General features: G+C 42.6%; 1 protein-coding gene across 6 annotated transcripts in view; it reads right to left on the bottom strand.

Annotated features, from left to right (window-relative positions):
* The window catches only part of WASHC1 (WASH complex subunit 1), a 42,192-nt gene that overhangs the window by 14,030 nt on the left and 8,036 nt on the right, over positions 1-20,126 (bottom strand). For 5 of the 6 annotated variants that reach the window (XM_042050303.1, XM_042050307.1, XM_042050305.1 and 2 more), the window contains one exon: positions 15,822-15,975. In XM_042050303.1, the coding sequence (XP_041906237.1) occupies positions 15,822-15,970 (149 nt within the window). In that variant the 5' untranslated portion in view covers positions 15,971-15,975. Of the gene's footprint in view, positions 1-15,821; positions 16,016-20,126 lie in introns of those variants that run through there. The other variant, XM_042050302.1, reaches the window with a different exon arrangement.

A 20,126-nucleotide genomic window follows, 5' to 3' on the forward strand; every position in this document is an offset into this window, starting at 1 on the left:
TGTCCAGTGCCAGCTCAGGTGTTTCAAACCATGACAGATCTTCTCTGAGGCACTATACTTTCTCCTGTGATCTCGTGCTCTAGGATTTGACAGCCCAAATCCCATTGACCTTAGGAGATCTGCCAAAAACCTTCACCTGAGGTGGTACAGATGGAGGCCCACAACACAGAAGGAATACATATCAGTCTACAGAATTAATTTATTTGTTGCTGAACAAGGTAACTTTGAGAAAAAAAAAAAAAGAAACCGCCACAATCCAATTAATCCAAATTCTATCACATGTACAAGCTCCCAGAAGTGCATGACTGTTATGCACGAACAGTTCAAGATACAGCTGTATGTGTTAGTTAGAAGAGACAAATACCATATTCTTACTGGAAAAATACACGGAGAAAACCCTCTCACGTTTGATCAACTATTTCTACTGCTGTGGAAACTGAACTTACTCAGAGGACACAACCAGTTTTTGTAAAGAAAGGAAACAGGAAGGAAGGGATGGAGGGATGTGGCCAAGGATTGCAGGGGCAGTGCTGGCAAGGTGGCACTCAGACCTTAACCTCCACTTAAGGGAGAACAAGGACAATCAGGACAAGAGAGGTAAGTGTTAACAAAATGGCCCAATACTGCCTCTCAGAACCCATTGCTCAAGCAGCCAAAACCACCATGAGCATCTGAACCTACCCCATGCCTACTTTCTTAGTCATTACTGTGTTATTTTGCTCTCAGTGCTCTTTTCTGCCTGATACACGCCTTTAGTTAAATTCAATGTGACTTTGGAGTTGCAAAGGAGCAGGAGGCTACATCGACAGCCCCTCCCTTTCAGCAGTAATGTGCTTCATCCAGGACAAGTGAAAGGGGGGGTCCGTAGAAAAAGGAGAATACATCACCTACCTTCAAATGCTGGGCACTGAGCCAAATCAACCTTCCCCTCCCAGTGCTTTTCTTTGAGGAAGCAATACACGTGGCAGATTAAATCTATCTAGTGGATTATCTCTTAATCCATACAGACTTTCATTTTTTGATCTAAGCAGATATTAAAGCCAATCTTTCAGCTGCTTTGATTCAAGCTTTCACTTTCTCTTGTCCCTCTGAAATATTTTTGCCCTCAACCCCTCTGCATTTCACCCCCAACTTAGATCTTGTTTCTCCTTTGTTCTAAAGCCCTCATCCTGCTGCCTTAAGCTACTCTCCATTTTACAGGCAATTTTCTCCAACACCCACAGCAAGTTCCAGGAATACTTCCTCCCAGTTCTTGGGAGCCCTTCAGGGCCTCTCTTGCTGGCCCCCTATCCTCTGCCCCATCTGCAACCACAGAGCAGATCACTGCCTCTGATTCCCTTATAACTCCTCTGATAAATCTCACATTCAGGTGTCTACTGAAAGACCTCTACTGTATCTGTGTCTATTCATGGTGGGAAAATCACTGTTTCCTTACTCCCATAGGAAAAAGATTTGAGGCATTAGGAATCTGGCATCCAGGACACTAGATACTGCCTGACAGTACTGTCAGAAGTGGCAATAATGCTACATTTGCATGTGAGTCTCCAAGCACTCCACAGTGCCAACCAAAAAAATTCTGATTTTTATCATCTGTACTTGCTAGGGATCAGACAGCATTGGAAAAAAAGTTTAAAATCAGGGAAGGTTTAAAGACAGGCTGGCAGATTCTCAGAAAGGTGGATGAGAAATACAGAATTCAGCTGTAAGGAAGCATCACAGCAGCAGGAGACTCTTTGCTCCCTGTGTTGAACGTCCACGTCACCCGAAAGTGACAGGGATGACAAAACTTCTGAAGTAGGAGAGAAGATAGGCAAGCTGCACACTGAGGTGAACAAGAAAGGGTAGGCACAGAGGCTGGAGCAAACCTCTCTAGAATACCAAAGAATTTCAATTTTATGTCTGAAGTACAAAAGTAAGCAATCAACCAAGGAGAAAGAACATTACAGAGCAGAATGAGAAATGAAGTTGCACAGGAGGATAAGGCAGACGAAGTATTAAATTACTTTTTCCATAAATGAGGACTGAACACATCACAGCAAATCAGGCTTCTGGTCACCTCCCAGCCCAAGCTCCAAGCCAGAAAGATAGCAGGGAGATGCTTGGCATTGCTGTTCTAAACTTCAGGGTACACATAGTAAATTTATTTTATAAAACCTTGGCTTCTTGCCTAAAAGTCAAGCTGCCTTTTTTTTCTGTGCTAAATGAAGTGTGCTTTTATTAAATTCCTCCCTTACTGCAGGAGGCATGAATAAGAAGTGATTGAGTTTATGGTTCTTGTATTTTATTTTATTCCCAGACTCTCCAAGCAGCTGATGCTGGAGCAGGGTAACAAGGGAACAAAACAGTGTCAAAAATGAACACTGTGAGAAGCCCACTCTCCACTCCCACACAGCGCTTCTGCCCCAGCAGCTGGCAACATCTCAGGATTAAGATTGGGAGAGCAAAGGAAAGTCTGCTAAGACATTTATGGTTTACAGTGATCCAGGGAAGCATTCAAAACTGGCTCACAAAGCCAATTCGCCTCAAAAGTTTGAAAGGCAAAAAGGAAAAATACATACTCTTATGAAGAGCCAAACATGTTCAACCACTCATAGAAAGATCAACTTGTTTGCTTTCTGCTCTTCTCTCTCCATATTTAAGCAGTTTTAGAAGTCTTACTTCTTGTCTGAGTAAGTGTAATCAGAAACTGTCATCATACACCATCTCTGACAGAAAGAAATCCCAAGTGAGGCTGTGTAATCAACGTTCCTTCCTCCATTAAGGGTTTGGATATTATACTAATTAATGTTTATCTCACTTTGATTGCTCCTCGAGCCTGATTTGCAGGTGTTTCAGTATGCGCATATTGCCGTGCTCCTGTGATGCCGAATGGCTTTGCAGATTGGAGAGTGATCCATGTTGCCAGGTTATCCTCAGCAGGATCTGGCATACATCACTTTCCACAGGTCATGTTCTGACACAAAACCATTTCATTTTGATTTTTAACCTCTCATTTCACAAGGCCCTCCTGCTACTGTGAATTAAGTTTATGTAAAACTGGAAACTTAGAATGTTGACCTATCATCACAGCACCCTCCTCCCCTTTCCTCTGCAGCTTGTTCTCCTCTCCAGAAAAGCAGCTTCTCTTTTTCTCTTAGTAGAAAAAGGTCACAAACAAGTTCCTCTTCCACCTTCCAAGCTCTTTACTTGCCTCCCACCACCAACTGATCTAAAAGCAGATGTGCTTTTGGTTATTTTAGAAGAAATATATACTAAGCAGAAGGTCTGTGTTTGCAAATAAAATACACCATTAGATCTTCAAACTGTACACGCTACTTTTGGTCAAACTACTTCTCCATTGACAGAGTTACTATACATATACAACACAGGTTCTACCATCACAGTGACAACTTTTGGGAAAGACGACTTTAAGAACTCCATTACTTCTTAAAGAACAAATGGATAAAATGGTTCTTTACCAGTACTGCTGGAGTTTCACAAGTGACCTTTTGAGTTCCTCCATTGGCAGTGTAATTGCTTCCCAAAGCAGTAGCCACAGGAAGAGTCTTGAGATACTAGGCAGCTGATGACAGTCAGTATAGAATCACAGAATAGTGTGGGTTGGAAGGGACCCTTAAAGCCATCTAGTCCAATCCCCTACAGTGAGCAGGGACATCTTCAGATGATCCAAGTTGGTCAGAGCCTTAGCCAACCTGACCCTGAATACTCAGAGCAATCTGTTCTGGTGTTTTACCAGCCTCATCACAGAACATGTCTACATTATATTTAGTCTGAATCTACCCTCTTAATTTAAAGCCAGTACTCCTTGTCCTATCACAACAGGCCCTGCTAAGAAGTTTGTCTTCATCTTTCTTATAAGCCTCTTTTAGGTACTGAAAGGCTGCAATGAAGTCTCCTCGGAGTCTTCTCCAGGCTAAACAACCCCAACTCTCTCAGCCTTTCCTCATAGGAGCGGTGGTGTAGTAACTGATACTAGTACTGTAACTAGTTGTAGTGGTTTGGTTCAAAATATCCATTACTTACTTATTTTCCTTCTGTGAGATAAGAATTAGGAGAAAGCAAAGCAGGCACAAAACTTAAAAGAATATAAAGAAGTTTATTAACACACCTAAAAGAAAGAAAAAAAAAGTCCGACTAAACCTACAGAACACTTCTCTTCCCCCCACCTTTCTCCCTTCTCCCACTGACAACGTAAAAAGACAACCCTTGAGATTTTTTTAGTCAGTTTACCACCTCTATAATAATCTCTTTTTTCAGTTCACTTAGGGAGAGGAGTCTCTCTTGCTCATGCTATGGAGACATCTCCACAAGAAACAGTTCTCTCATGGCTTCAATGTCACAGCAAGACAACCACCCGGGATGGTTCTCTGCTCACATGTGAAAATCCCTTCCCTCGACTTACAGCTTTCCCCACAACTGCTTTCAAGGGTCCAATCTTTAGCTAATGGGGTAGCATTTTAAGGATGAGCTGTTCAGAAGCAAAGGTTCTCTTCACCCATCTCTGGGAGCATCTTCATCTCTAGGAAGAGAGGTCTTCTTTTTCCCTGGGACAAGGGTCTTCATCACTGTCATCTCTCTCTGTTCAAGTTTCTCATCAAATCACAGCTACTTCAACATTTGCTCATTTCAGCACAAGTACTTTTGCTCACAATTGCAGTTTGAACGCTCCACCCCCCCATGCTTTCATGAAATTACAATGGGTACTCTGATGTATCATAGTCCATCACCATAGCCTTACAAAGGAATTTCAGCTTCTAGGTTTGAAGCATCTCCTCTTTCTCCTCCCTCAGGGCTTCAGCTCTTCCTTCTTCACTGACTTTGGTGTCTTTACGGTATTCTCTTCACATGCCTTCACCCTTCCTTTTTTTTTGACTTGGGAGAGGATTGATGTCTGCAGGCTTCATCTGTTCTGGAGAAATCTTACAGTACTAAAAGGGTTAATCTCACCCGGGCCTTGCAGCTGGAATTCGCTTATCGCTGTTGGTCACATGATCTTTGCCGGGCAGAGCAGCCTCAGATGAATTTTTGGCCGCACAAGGCGAGGGCCTGCACGGAGCAGGGCCGCGGGCTCCGGGGCGGCTGTCTCCCGGCCCGCACTGAGGGGGCTGCGCCGCGCGTCCAGCGAGCAGAAGCGGCTGAGATCTTCAGCCAAGCCGCGCCGCGGGCCCCCAGTTACCTGTCCGAAAGCAAGAGAGAGCTTTCCCGGGGTTTGTTCGTTCTTAAATGTGGATCACAGAGGCGTGTCAAGCTTCTTAAGTGGCTTTAAAAAGTTGCCAGTATTCACACTAGCCAGTTGATTGGTTCTGTTGGGTCTAGAGGAAACTGTAAGCAGGTCTTTGCAACGAATCACTTCAGTGGCTGATGGAGCCCCTCCTTAACTAAAAACCCAAACTATGCTAAACCATGACACAGAAAAGTATTTTTACTAGAAAAGTTACTAATAAAGTATAGTAACTGGATTGTTATCTTTAGAGTCTCCACTCATCCTCGCAAAAATCTCGTAAGTATTTACCCACTGAAGATCAATCTTTTGTAGCAATAGCCTTAAGTGTTTTCAGTTTTGTTTATCTTCTTTTTTTTTAATCACTTGTTAAAGGAAGGCTAATCCTGTTTGGACAGAATTTTACAAGACTGTCAAAAGTAAGGTTTTTTTCCATGTTGTTTGAAGTAATAGATCTTATTTGGCAGACAGCTTGAGAAGGTGTTTTGGCGCCTTGTAACCTTAAATTAATCAACTGTGTGTACACAAACACTAGTTTCTCCTTCTCACATCAAAGCTCCATTCTCGGACTAGCCAAAGATCCTCCTGCCCGTCCCCATTGAAAAGAAAATGTGTATCACTACAGAGTCACAGGAAACACAAGCAGTGGAGAAACATCCAGGTGACCCTGTGGTGAACTGTATCAGGCGGCAGGGAGAGCTAACACCTTTAAAAGGTCTGAGATTCCTCTGGATCACTGAGGGTACTGTGTCTGATTCTACATAGACATTATTTCTGTTACACAGCTCACTCTTAATTGACATTACGCTCCAGTTTCCTACTAGCAGTAGTCACAGGAGACAGATCAGCCTCAACTGAAATGTCTGATCTGTGCCCTCTCCCAGGTGGGACTGCAAGAGAAATTCATAAGCCACCAGCCAGAAATGCTGTTTCTCCTGACCTTCACCTGAAGGTAGCAACTGCAGGAAACGAGTACTGACAAGTGGCCCTCCCAGCCCTTTTAGCCTGTGCCTCACTTGACCAAAAATACACCCCCATGATCATGTGGGAGGAGTGACCATTTGCAGAGCCTTCCTCTCCCCCAGCCAGGCAGTTAGGAAGTTACTCTTTATTCCTAGCTTTCCCCCATACCTTCCAAATGCTTTTAAATCAGTTTTCTTGACCAAGGTAAAGAGTACTCAGTTACACAAGTGTAGCAAAAAACAATTAAGTGATCATCCCTGCAGGTCCTGCCCTGATGTAAGGCTGAACATATCAGGAAAGCTGAGCTCCCACTCCTTTATTGGGATGGAGGTTTTTTACACCGTGACAACACACAGCACAAACACTGCTCCTAGTCTGTTGATCTCACCAAAACAAGCCATTGTCATCAAGAATAAGAATACTGAGCAAAACATGCCTGCCTCCAGAGCAGAAAATGATTCCTGGTGATAGGAGTTCACACTCTCATCGTGCTCCAAGAAAAGTACTGCTTTTCTTTGCATTTAATCAAATATCCTTAGAACTTCATAGCTTTTCACCCAAAGATCTCAAAGCAATTTCCAAGTGTTAATTAAATCTCGGTTGCTTGTGAAACCAAGAGTGGAATAATTTGTCCCCTGGAACAAAGAAAACCTAGGGAAATTCACAGTACAGTCTCAGCAGATCCGATTTTCAGTCCATAATTCATTAACCTGAACAATTGTGCATTAATTCACAGGAATTAGCACATACCTTTCAGTAGTTGCCTAATTTTCCATTTTGCTGAGTTTAAGGCCACCTGTGCAAGTTCATCTGCCTTTTTCAGTGCCTTCCCATCACCAAATCCATCCCACTGCTGCTCTGCAGAAAAAACTACAGCCAGCAAGGACTGACACAAAACATTGACCATTCTCTCACCACCACCACTTCTTTCTTGGAATCCAAGTAAAGGTTTTTGCATTGACTTGAAATTTTCTCCACTTCCAAGCAGCTGATGGCAATCACATGAAATTTTACTAGCAGATCACAAGTTGAACCCTACTTTTTAATAACGCATATCTAAAAGCTATCATTTACAAGCTAGTGCTTACTCTATAAAAACTGCTGTCCTGCAAAATTGGACTTGAATATTCAGGAGAAGGAAAGCCTAACCAAGAAAAAGGACTTGCTACCATAAAATGTCTGTTTCAAAGACAACTACACTTCATCTCTTCTCAAAACGCTTACTTCCTTTCTGACTTGCATCACATAATAAGGATCTGCCTCTGTGGTCTTCCCTCACTGTGCTGACCTGCTGAAGTTGTAATCAGATACTTGGTAAATGACCAAACCAGCCTTTGAAGCATGACTTGGGGTGTCCAGGTCACTTTGTTTTGCACTCAGTACTATGTTTCTGGTTATCACGTTTGTTGCAGTGATCCCTGTACTTTTCAACAGCTTACATCTCAGTGAAATTTCTTCTATTTCCTTGCACTCACTTCTTTCGCTCAGCAATGATCCTGTTCAGCATCCTGTGAGGCGTAGCGTGGATTCCCAAGACTCATTCAAAATTTTGCTACAATTAAACAAGTCCAACCACTTAAGATACACTTTCTCAAAAACACTTAACCAGCCCTTTGGCAGTTACAAACCCTCCTCGCTAGCAGCTTTTTTTCCCTTTCTCACCCTTGCTTTCAGAGACAACTTCTCTTAATGGAGCCTCTGTTTCAAAACACGCCTTCTTCTCTTAAAGGAAAGATATCTTCACATATTTTTTGAAAATGGAGTTTTTTATTTCATAATACTTACTCTTCAGAAACAGAGGTTGTTTAGTGCTACTTCTTCATTTTCCTACAATCAATTGCAGTCGCTCAAATCTCAGAAGGCACCTCCTATGATATGCCCATCAACAAGCTAATTTGAGTGTGCTTCTTCAACAAATTAGAACAACTCTTTATGATACCTTATTCATCTAACACCTTTCCTGAGTGATTACAGCACTTTCTTACTTTCTTGAGGAATTTCTAGTTACTTTTCCCCTGAAAACTTTGGGCCACGAGCAGAGATGTTCCTAACAGCATCAAAAAGCAGATACCTCTCTGCTTGCACGGACAGCTGCTCTGTCATTTCAATGAAACAGTGTAAGGCATGTCAGTGATCAGACACCTTTAGAACTGGTCTAGACACATGATTTCATTTTTCCCATTGTCATTTTAGAAATTACCTTTCCCATGCACTAACTCACAAATAGTCATTGTTGGAAAGACTATCTTTACAGTAACACTAGAACAAATTCGTACAGTGTACCTTCTAAACTTCCTTCCCCACCCCAAAACTGCCAGACCTGTAAATTCATACACTTTAATAGCTTAACCACTTTCCCTGTGACATACACAGGAAAAGTTCTCATGATCAATGCTTTAACAGCAGCTAAACCCCTCATCCCAGCTAAAAGTAAGCATGAAGTGTAATGAAGGGCATGATTTTGGCTGTGTGGTTGGTTGTTCCCCATCCCCTAAATCGCCCATGTGCTAGAAAAAAGAAAGAAAACCCTGCCAGGTGCTCGGTTGTGAGTTTCTCACCCTCCCTTCCTCAAAAGGAAAGAAAACCACATGGAGTCTGAGTTCATTCTGGAATTAACAAAATCCAGGATGTCACTTTCAAAAGTATTGTTGAAGCAAAATCAAACTACCCAGTTACTGGGACAAAGCAACAGAGAGAACTGCACGGTGGAGACCATGAACTTCCTTGCTTCTTGGTACTGAGCTATTGGAATGTTATATATGTGTGTGTGTGTGTATACATATACATATATATATATATATGTATATAGGACTGTTATATATATGTCATAGATAATCAGAAAAGCTATTCCTACTGCACTACCACAGAGCAGAAGTGCAACAGCTTTACCTCCTCTTCTAAAAGGAATTTCTTGTTATGCCTCTTAGGCATCAAGCATGTTTTCAGATTCAGCTTTGCTGGTTGATCTAAAACAAGAGTCCTAGAAGTATATTAAAATGCAAATACCCGGTTTTATAATGCACATTAATCCAGAATAAGGATCATATTCTTAGATAAATTACGAAAGGAATCCAATTCACCATGCTGTGCCAGGGAAAGGAGGGGATAAAATTATTAATGGCACAGCATGGTGAATTCCTTCAATAAAATGTATGTCTGGAGGATTTAGAGAAGGGGATGAAAGTTTCTGGAGCCTGGGATAAAAAATTTGGATGGCAGAGTGTGTTAAAGAGAAACCCCAGGTGGGTAATTTAGGTTTTGGAGGATTTAGATGGAATAAAACCAGAAACTCCTTCCTTAGCATCTACAAATGAGTCTTCTGTCTCCAAAAGCACTGCTCTGACTCAACTGTCAGTTGCATTTATATCTAAACCCTTATAACCTTCCCCATTTGCAAAACCCAGCAACAGCACCACAGCAAGTCAGAAAGAAGCACCATGGAAAGGGAATTTAATCCACCAGTCAAGTGTGAAGAACAGACCTTTGGCGCTGGTGCTCCTCCCCCAACTCTCCCCTCGGTGTGCACACTTCCCACTTCCATAGGAGACAGCCTGTAATACACATTTCAAGCCACTCAGTGTTATTTTCTAGACAGTTTTCTCCATGCTGAATCCCTAATGGAAGTCATGCCTGTAAAACAAAATGATTTGTTTGAATCTCTCCCTCCAGGGCTGACTGAGTACACAAAAGTCATCCACGGGAACAGAAAATTACTCCAACACGTGTGAGTCTCCAGTGTCTGAAGCTGGTTGGGAAGGTAGAGCTATCACTTTGTGTAATAAAAGAATAACATGGCAGTTGTGTCACAAATAGTGGGAGAATCTGACAATATTGCCAAAACTGTGGGCTAAGAAATAAGGGAACACTTCTGCTGTGAGGCACACACTGATTTGTTGTTATGATCTGCCTCTCCTTGCCTATTTCCAGAGAGCCACAGCCACCTGTGCTCAGGGACCATGGGGCAAAGGAACAACTCTCTGGATGGGGAAGTTCATAAGATCTTTGCCAAAACCCTTTTAATTAACAGAGACTTATTGCTGGACAAAATTAGCTCACAGGAACCTGAAGGCTGCTATTCAATATTGAATTTTCTCCAACAAGGAACAGAGCACAAACAAGAGACTTCCCCCTCAGGGTTAAAAAAAAGCACAAGCTAAAATAAATCAACAGTTGATATGCACTGAAATTACCTTAGTTTCTCCTTACTGTTTGCCTTTCCTACTACACATGCCGTCTGTTTTGATCAAACTGTTTCATATTTCCACAAGATATTCCACTACCACTGTAAGAGTAGAAAGAACCTTCTCAAGAGCTCCTTAAAGTCTGAAATTGTTTTGTGCCTCCTTTTACTTAGCAGCTTTGAGACCAACTCCAGGAGTAGGAGAATACATCTCCTGCAATTTTGCACAGATCAGATCAGGACCCAGAAGATCTTAAGCCTAAGGATTTTGGCAGCATCCAGAAAGAGTTGCAACCTAGTCTCTTGCAGAACAGTCACTCCCCCTTTGCCTCTTCTTAAGGGTGTAGGATGCCTGTTAGTGCCAGCTGCCCCCAACCTTCCAAGCATGCTGATCACAACCTCGAGTCACCTCCTAAAGTCTTCTTCCTACAGTCTGGGAACCTCTGAAGCTTGTCTTGGTTTGAAAGACAGGTGTCTGTTAAGGAAGGCAGGAGCCTCCCTTGGAATGGAAAATGTAATCCCCTTCCCTCCGAATTATTATAATTTTGAAATTAAGGGGCTTTCAGGCAATTATATGAGAAACAGGAATAACAGTTCTTTACTAGTGTGTATAACAAGGCAATACTATGGAAACACTGGCCTAACCTGACAGAGTCAGGATACGACCCGACACCCTGCCAGGCAGGGTGGTGGTAGCAGTCTGATTAAGTGGTGGCTGCACTCCTCTTGAGGTGAGAGACACGGTTCTGCTGAAGCAGTGATCCTGTAGAAGGGTCTGGTCTCCTCTGAAGGTCCAGTGGTGACTATGTAGCTCTTGTCCTCTGGGAATCCTGTAGGTAAGGGCTGACTGCGGTGTTCCAAACCTCAGATTATATCCAGGTTGGTTCCTCCCCTTGGGTGGAGCACCTCACAAAGGGATGATGTAATTTTATGAGGCCCATTAATAGGAGACATCTCCCAGAGGGAGTTATCAGGGATGTGCCACGGAAGAGATAAAGAACCCTGCCCCACCTGCTTTTAACAGATGGTGATAGAATACATACTTTTGGTTACATCTTACATTGTAACCTAAGACAAAGCTACATCTTTACAAGCTGTCAAAGTTAGCTTCCAGAGGATTAGGGCACATGAATGGTGCCTTCCAAAGGGTGCGCTACACTTAAAAGGAAAATAAATCCACATTACTTGGACATACATCTACAAGAATAACAACTATCTGCAGGCAAAATGTCTTCCCCGTACTCCATTTCCTCATGTCTGCAGGACACTCCACTCACTCTTTACCTCACTGCTTCTGCTTAATCTTCCTGGCAGCAAATGACTGCTCCCACAGCCTCTCATGAGAGGTATCTGAAACTAAACTAGACCTAGTATCCTCTTTCAGATGACCCCTGGGATAACTTCAAAGTGCCACGAGGCACTTTGTTGTTAAACAAGAGTCATAACACTCTCAAATTAACTGGAGAAAAATTGGTTCCCTGTGCTACAGTGCGTCTCTTGGTGTAAACTCACCTGCATGGTGAGCCATCACAGTGGACAGCTCTCCTCCTAGAAAGATCCAACCCTTGCAGCCAGCAGAGGAACCAACACCATGCAGTGTCCAAGCTCCAAGCTGCATTCCAGAGCCCCACTGCACAACAAACAGCACAGTACAGCTTGCAGCAAGACCCTTCTTGGCAAGTTTCCATTCCACAGGCCTCCTAAATACAATACATTTACACTGATGTATTCAGTCCCCCACTTCCATTACCGATCATCATGACTAATCACAGTAATAAGTTTAAAACAAGGAGGGCTATAAAACACCCAAATGCACCTCATGATTACGATTTTGTTCCTATTTTCAATTTCAGAACGACTCACATCTCAGCTCTGCTCCTGTCCTAAACATCCCTTAAGGCTCTGCTGCCCAGCCAGCTACTCCTTACCTTCCTTATCACAGCCTCACCAGATTTCTTCATCACCCCTAACAGCATTTCCACAGTGCTTTTGTTTTCCAGCTACGGTTCTCAGTTAAACTTTTGCTTAATATTAAAGACCTTTTCAAATATGTAATATGAAATCAGTTTGAATCCAACTGGGGAGGAAACAGGATACACTGGTTTAGCAAAATATTATTCCAGACAAGCAAAAGACACTGAATAAAGATCTTCAAAAATAACAACCAGAAATTCTTCTATAAACTGAAAAAAAGAAGTACAAGGATGAGAAATTTTGTACACTGGACAATTTGGGGTTGGATCACAAGCAAAGGAAACCAGGACCTTGATAACAACATTCCAATCCCAAGTATTTGATTTCTTTCTACTGCTGTAACACTCCATGAGATAACTTGCAAAAGCAATTTTCCACACATCTATTACTAAAAAGTGAACGCTTCGAATAGCAAACTGACAATATTAGAGATTATTAACATTTCCTGCCAACACAAACTCCTCAGAAACTGAGAAATCCCAAAGGACAAGCCTACCTAACTAGGGGGGCATATCAGGAAACCTAAACCCATCACCTATTTCAAGTACTTATCACAACAACATTCTTGTAAAATATTCCAAAGCACATGATTCCAACACAAGCTCCCACCCAGAAAATACCGGTAATGAGAAAACAAATAGATGAAAAACTACTGTTAACTGAGTGTTTAAACTGGTCATCCCACCTCCTGTGATCTGTATTAAAAACCCTCCTTAAAAGTCCAGGAGTTAAATTCAAATAGGTATTATGTCAGATTGGCTATGTTAAGTAATGGTATGTATTAATATCTCAGTAACTACAGGCAGGGAATCTGATCTTTACTGCAGCTTCCACAACAGATTAATTACTTGGATTCAGTTAACACAAGCTTAAAACTTCCATTACTTCAAAGCATAAATTTGAGAAGGACATGAAGCCTCTTGATCTCCTCACAGCACTGATATCAGCACCAAGAGGAGAGGACTTCCTCAGAGGAAGGCACTGCTGGACAGCACTGGCCTAAGACATCAACCTGTATTGCCCAGCAGCCAAGAGCTGGGAAAAGTCAGGAAAAAGTCAGGTGGGTCTCTGCCCCTGAGGGTTAGGAATATGATGGAGAGGGATGCTGAGCTGATGTATCCTGCTCGAAGTGATTCCTGATTGCAGTCCAGGCCTGCTCTCCAAGGCTGGGCCAAGTGGGGATGCTCTGGGTCTCAGCCGTAGCTTACCTGTGGTTTTGCACCTGCACATCCCTTGATTGTCTATGAACTAATGAACTCTCCAGTGTCTCATTCACCAAGTATCTTGCCACAGTTAATAACAAGTAAGCTTCTTTGAGAATGATTGGAAAGAAGAGAGGCTGGCAGAGCCTTGTCACATGGATTATTTCCCAAATTGCCCAAAAAGGGGGGAAGAGGAGGAAAGCTCCTTGTATTTTCTTCTAACTCCCTAAATGGAAAGGTATCTTTCTTGTGTCATCTTGACACATTCATTTTAAGAATTCATACTCAATTGTCATGTCAGCAACAACTCTGAGCAGAAACTTTGATTAGCTAAAATGGAAACAATGAAAATATTCCTTTTTTCATAGAAAGTAAGAGACACTTTCACTCCACCTTCAACAAAGCAGATTGGCTTGCCACTCTCAAAAGCACTGTACCAATCCAACTGTTCCCACAAAACAACCTCAGAACATCTGCATCTTTGTAGTACTGAAGTAATGAGTTTGACACACTCAGCCAAGTCTCCCACAGTGAACAAGTTTCCTCTCCATCAACACTGCAAGCTGCTATTTTGCAGATCAGAACAGTCAGCTTCCCCAGATAAGGCAGCTCCTTCCTGGAAATGGAAGACAGAGCTGCCTTATCTCAGGCAAGGGAAGATAAAAGGTCACTCTTCACTAAGTGGCAAAGTTCTCACCTTGAGAGCTTTGCCCCTTGATTGACATGGAACAACCAAGGTCATGGAACTTCTCATCAGATGCCTGCATAATTACTAAATTGCTATTAATTATATCAGAGAGCCAAGACCTCAGCGGAATGGCAAAGCAAACAAAGAAGCCAATGAAGCCTCCTCTGTTGTTGGAGAAAATTGGTAATTAAAAGTCATGAGTGCACCGAAGAGTGAGGGAACAGCATCACAGTCACTGTTCAGTACTCGGGAGTGACTTGCATACAAAGCAGCAGGCTTGTCTCCCTAGGGAAATTACAGGGTACTGTGTTAGACAGCAGTGAGGAGAGGAAAAATAGGGAAAAATAGAGACAGAGAAAGAGCAACTCCTGTATTACCAAGAGCTTTATTTGCCCCACAGAGAGAGACAGGCCAACCTGCCAACCAGGCCCAAGTTTGAGAGGTGCTTTCCACATGTTTATGGCAGCTCTAGAAAGCCTTCTCCCAGCCTTAGATCATGACGTGTTCCCCTACTTTGAAGAGCACAAATGAAGGAGACCTTGTCTTCAACCTAATCCAGCCCACACACAGCTCTTGCCCAAACAAAGAACTATTCCAGTGGAAAGCCTTTATTTCCCTCAATAACCTGAGCTCAGCCTTGGTGACTGCTCTTCACCCAAAGGCTGCCCTTCAAAGTAGCACTATCAGAAACCAAAGAACTTCAATCTACCCTTAAAAAAAACCTCCAAAACTCAAAAAAAGACAGAATGTCATGACCCTGCTCACACCATAATAAATTAAACTGGATAGTCATGGGACCTCCTGAAACCAAAGCATTTGCTTTTACTAATTAGGCTATGAGAAGATAAATGCTGATCTGTTTCCTTCCCAATGATACTACACACCATCTCAGAGCACTGAGATGTCAAAGATGGCACTGGATGGAAAAAGGCATCACGTTAGCTACCATCATTTGCAAGCAAACACAAGAGTCTCTCTGATCTGCTACATAGGCAGTCTTATGGATCCAATCCTAAACATGATCATATGCAACAGATGCCAAGTCTGGACCAAAACCTTGAAGAGATGGGCTTAGATGGATTATGATACTGTGGCAAGAAACCCAGTCTCATGCACTCAGCCCTTCCAACCAAAAGGGAACTGCAAAACACCAGAAGCCCAAAAAGAACAGTTTGTATGTTGCAGAGATCAGAACAAAGAGACATTTTCTACTTTGCTGCTTCAAGCACAATGACTCAAAAAGACATATCTTCAAGATACTCTAAATAACAAAGCCTCCCCTCTAATACATGAGCAAGAAGGAATAAAGGATAAGTGCAGCAGAAGCAGTAATGCAATTTGTGGAAGTCTGCCACTGAATAAAAAATTAATAACCAACAATCTCTGGCTAACTGCAGCCATTTCATTATGCTTAACTTTGACAGACTCGAATCTAATAAACTTACATTGAAGTGCATCTGGTCCTTTTTCATCCCTTCTCTGAACTTCCATTGCTTACCAACACAATGCCCTTTCACTGCTGCAACCTAATCACAGCACTCTGTTTTGTAATGCTGAATGCTGAGCACCCAACCCCTCAGGAGAGCACTTTACCTGTTGAAGATATCACCCGACACCTTTTGCAGATACTGAAGTGCATCTGCCACCTGCTGCACAGCCTCCTCCCTGCGTAGGTCCGGCTGGATCAGGGGCACTGAATATGTCTGCCCTTCCAAAAAGTGCTTCTGGGCTACTGCGGCCATTGTACCTAAAGGAAAGAACAAATAGGTCATTACAATAACAGACTGCCATTTTATCACAGCAGTTATTCAGGGACTTCTACTTTCTGCTCCACTAATTACTTTAGGAAAGCATTTGCAACAGAATTGGTGAGCTGAGGAGAAAGGCACAAGTAGTAAGGTTGACATATTGGATTTTTAATAAATTCAAGGCAGCTACAGTGAGGTGGGAATCTCTTGCTTATCTGAATGTTTTTGGAAACCTTCATTTCATTTTAGCATGCTACTTAACAAATCTCTGCTCAGTACTGTGCTGAAAACAAAGACCAGAGTTAGAAGCAAGGTCAGTTCAGAGTGGCAACAAGACTCATCAGAAATCACCCTGTCCCCTCCTCCCTTTCCTCACATTCCATGTGTGCAGATATATTTCAGGTCATCCAACCCTATTAGCAAAAGGCAGCATTTCATCTTACACTTCTGGTCCAAGAAACACACCGTCAGTCCCTTCTAAGAACAGAAGCCATGAAATTACAAGGCATGCATGTGCACATGCCCCCTTGCTCCAAGTAGGTTAATGAGAGTTCTTCCATTCTGAGACTCCCAGGAGCTGTTTGTTGCTTCTGGTGACTGGATTGTTCCTTAGTAACTATCTTGAAAGAAGCCTCCTTATTTTAGAATCCTTTCACATCTCAAGCCTAACCAGTCACTGAAATGTTTCAGTTGTGTGCAACACACACACGAGAGCAGTATGCACACTTTTGGATACAGCTGGGCCAGTACCACTGCTCTATAGCTCAGCCAGGAGACGATCACCCATCACTCATGTTTCCATCCTGAGCCTTGCTCACCTCTCCCTCAGCAATTCCCAAAAAGTCTGCCTCTCATGTCTTTACTTACAAAAATAACAAAAAAGTTCCTGGGACATGGAAGAATATAAAGACAAAAAAAATCCATTTCTCTGAGCACACTAGAAATTGCAAACTCACAAATACATTACTGTTAGGACATTCTGAAGAACGAACAGAGTAGAGTATCCATAAAGTTTTCTAACCCAAACTCTACTGCTAGGTCTACATAACTCCCTTCAAAGTTGTTTTCTCTGTGTCTCTTCCCATTCAGGCTGTAAAAAACACACAGTTTACAGGTGCTCATATCACACAGAGCTCTGCACCTCTGTATAAGAAAATATTCAGTAAGTTCAGGAGAAGCAAAACAAAGGAGGATCAAGAAACAAGGTATCAGAAACAGACAGGGATATCTCAGGATGCACCACATTCCCTCTGTGGTACTTGGAAGTCTGCAGGAGCTAGTCCAGAGAGCACTGCTGCGTGCAACCTGCATTCCTGGCTCTATGGCAGCACAGGCTGAGAATAACATAGAAACACAGCCCACACTGGAGAAATTCACAAGACAGGAGCCTAAAGAGATAGTCACAACATAAACCAACAGTTTAATATGTGAAAATTAGAGGGGTCTTCACATATTCTTTCAATTCCCTATCTTGCTTCATAAAATGAAGAGATAACAGATTAGACTTGCCCACAGCCATTTCTGTACATTTAAGAAACACCATCCATCCTCTCCAAATTTGTCCTTCAAGATGAAGAGTAGAAAAAGCTTTCTGTAAACGTGATGTGGCTGTTATTTAAGGGTATTCTTTTTGGGATGGGGGGTTTACTGGGTTATTTTGGGGGTTTTTTTTGGTGGGTGTGTTTAGAAATGTATCATATGCGATGTAGAAGCCTTTCCACAGCTAACAAATTTGCAAGATCAAGCCCAGCCATTAGAGAGCTGGCTCTGCTGCCTGTCTAGGAAGCCTAGACCTATTTCATTTCATGCATCACTGGCAGCCAGACTCTGCATCTGAACTCTTTAGCGGCAATGTTTGCACACTGATTAGTCTTCTTGACTGGGCCTACTCAGCAGACAGGAAATTATTATTTAGAGCTGTAAAACATACAAGTTAATCTGAGAGGAGTACAGCTAATTTTGAGACAGCAGTTTTTGATCTGCTGACCACAATCAAGCTTCAATCCTTTTCCTTTCAAATCTACTATTTGACTGTCACCACGGAATAAAGCGAGCAGATAACACAGCAAGGACACGGCTGTGAGTTACTCTGGCCCCAGCAGCAAAAAGAATTTATGATCCTCCCTGCCACTGGCCACAACTCTGCTGTTGCATCAGTGCTGCTGATGTTTGAGATGCCTATTTTTAACTCAAATCAGTTCAATGACCCAATTTACTGCAGGCAGATAAACAGCTGTAATTGTCCAGTCATGAAGCATAGTAGGAAGCAGGGGCAAGAAGGAAACTTCTGAAACTTGCCTCACTATCAAAACCTGTGTAAAGGTAATCCTGAGAAAGCCAAGCTTTTCACCTCTTGAGACCAAACGAGACTATACAGCCCCAATATGATCTCTCAGATCTCTCACCAATCCTAATTCTCCCAGTGACCTTTCTAAAACCAAGCTCAGTTCAGCTGCTGACTGACAGATTTTCCCACTCGGGAGCAGCACTCCTCTAGCTTCCCCCAAACCATTTCTTTCCCTGCAGTCAGAAGCTACAGACTGTTCTTCAGGTCCCACTGCTGCCCTGCAAAGAGAGGAGCACCCAGGACTGGGCAAAGCAGGAAAATCCCTGGATGCTCCTGCTCACACTGTCACAGTTTGTCTGTCAGTAAACTTCACCTTCAGAGGTTCTCAATGAAGATGCTCAAACGAGCTTCAGATTCTCACCTTTCCTAAGAAAACCACAGTGGAGAAATACGGCAGGCTCTGGAAACTGCTGCCAGACACAGATACAAGAGATAATTCCTTCTGTGCAAGAGAACAAGTTCGAGATCTACAGCAAGGAGGAGGGAAAACAGCAACAACTAAATGACTAGACTTGGGCAAAATTCTATGCTACAGCTGCTATTTGTTACCTCTTAGGACCAAAGTAATTGGAGAAATAAGCCAGTTTTACAATCAATTTGAGTAAGGGCCTCACCACATGCTTAGAATAAAAGGAGAATTGCTTCACATAACAGAGAGGGACTGTAGGAACAACGAATATTTTAACAGAGAAAATTCAAAATATTCCCAGCAGAAGCCAGGAAGGAAAGCAAAGACTGAATGTCACTTAGTAAGACTGACTCTTCCTTTATCTCAAACTCCAGTGCATTGAGAAGGAAGCAGCACATTTTCTTGCCATGCTCCACTATCAGAATTAGTACATTAAAAAAAAAAGTGAGTGCTGCATGTGAAAATATGTCAACTCTTCTACCCTATCCAATGGGTGCCAAGCCTTCATGTAACATAAACAGCAAAGGTGCAAATAAACTGCTTATACCTTACACATGGAAGGGACTTTTAGCAAAGCAACAAACTGGTTCCAGCATCACTCCAGAATCTTACAAAGGGAGCTGGTGTGTTTCAGCAGGAAGTACAGCATGCTGGAATTATGACAGCTGATATGAAATACTCTGATGCTACAGTGAGAAATGGACACACATGCCCAAAGCAAGTATGAGTCATAAAAACAGATGTCAGATCACCCAAGAGATGTAATCATTAGTGGTGTGACCACCAACGGGTCGCACAAAGCAGAAGAAACAGCAATATAGAGCTTTTATTTTTTTGTAATCAAAGAGGCTCTGGAAAAGAGCTGCAGCATCTGGGGGCTCCAGCCATTCTTTATTCAATTATTTTTTCTATGTCAACTTTCATGATCAAGACAAATAAGCTCTGATGTTATATAATAACCTCATTTACCTTATTAAAGTGAAAACAAAGAGAAAAAGGTTGTTTTCTCACTGCACCACCTGCTTCCAAGTGCTATGTCCTGATTTGGAAGTTCTGACTAAAGCTACTGACTGCTCAGATTTGCACTTCTGCCTTAAGCTGTCTGTGCCTTTCACCTCCGGCAAGCTGCTCCAAAGCTCCTCAGGGCTGGTGGCTGTCCCTCTGCACTCAAAGCTGTTCTCTCCCTCTCAGTTCCAACACTCATACTGGCAAAAGCTGAGAGAAACAGCAAGAGTGGGAAACAGAATCAGTCTCCACCAGACTGTCTTGCCTTTCCAAAAGACTTAAACCAGGCCAAATACAGGCTGAGCACTCCAGGGTTTTCAGGCATTTGGAACCGAGAACTGGGCTTACTGTTCACTCACCACAGCCAAGTCTAATACTCAGGGATATGT

Source organism: Corvus kubaryi, unplaced genomic scaffold, assembly GCF_017639235.1.
Source record: "Corvus kubaryi isolate FWS band 111438036 unplaced genomic scaffold, C.kubaryi_AGA036_p1.0 72, whole genome shotgun sequence".
Lineage (NCBI taxonomy): Eukaryota > Metazoa > Chordata > Aves > Passeriformes > Corvidae > Corvus > Corvus kubaryi.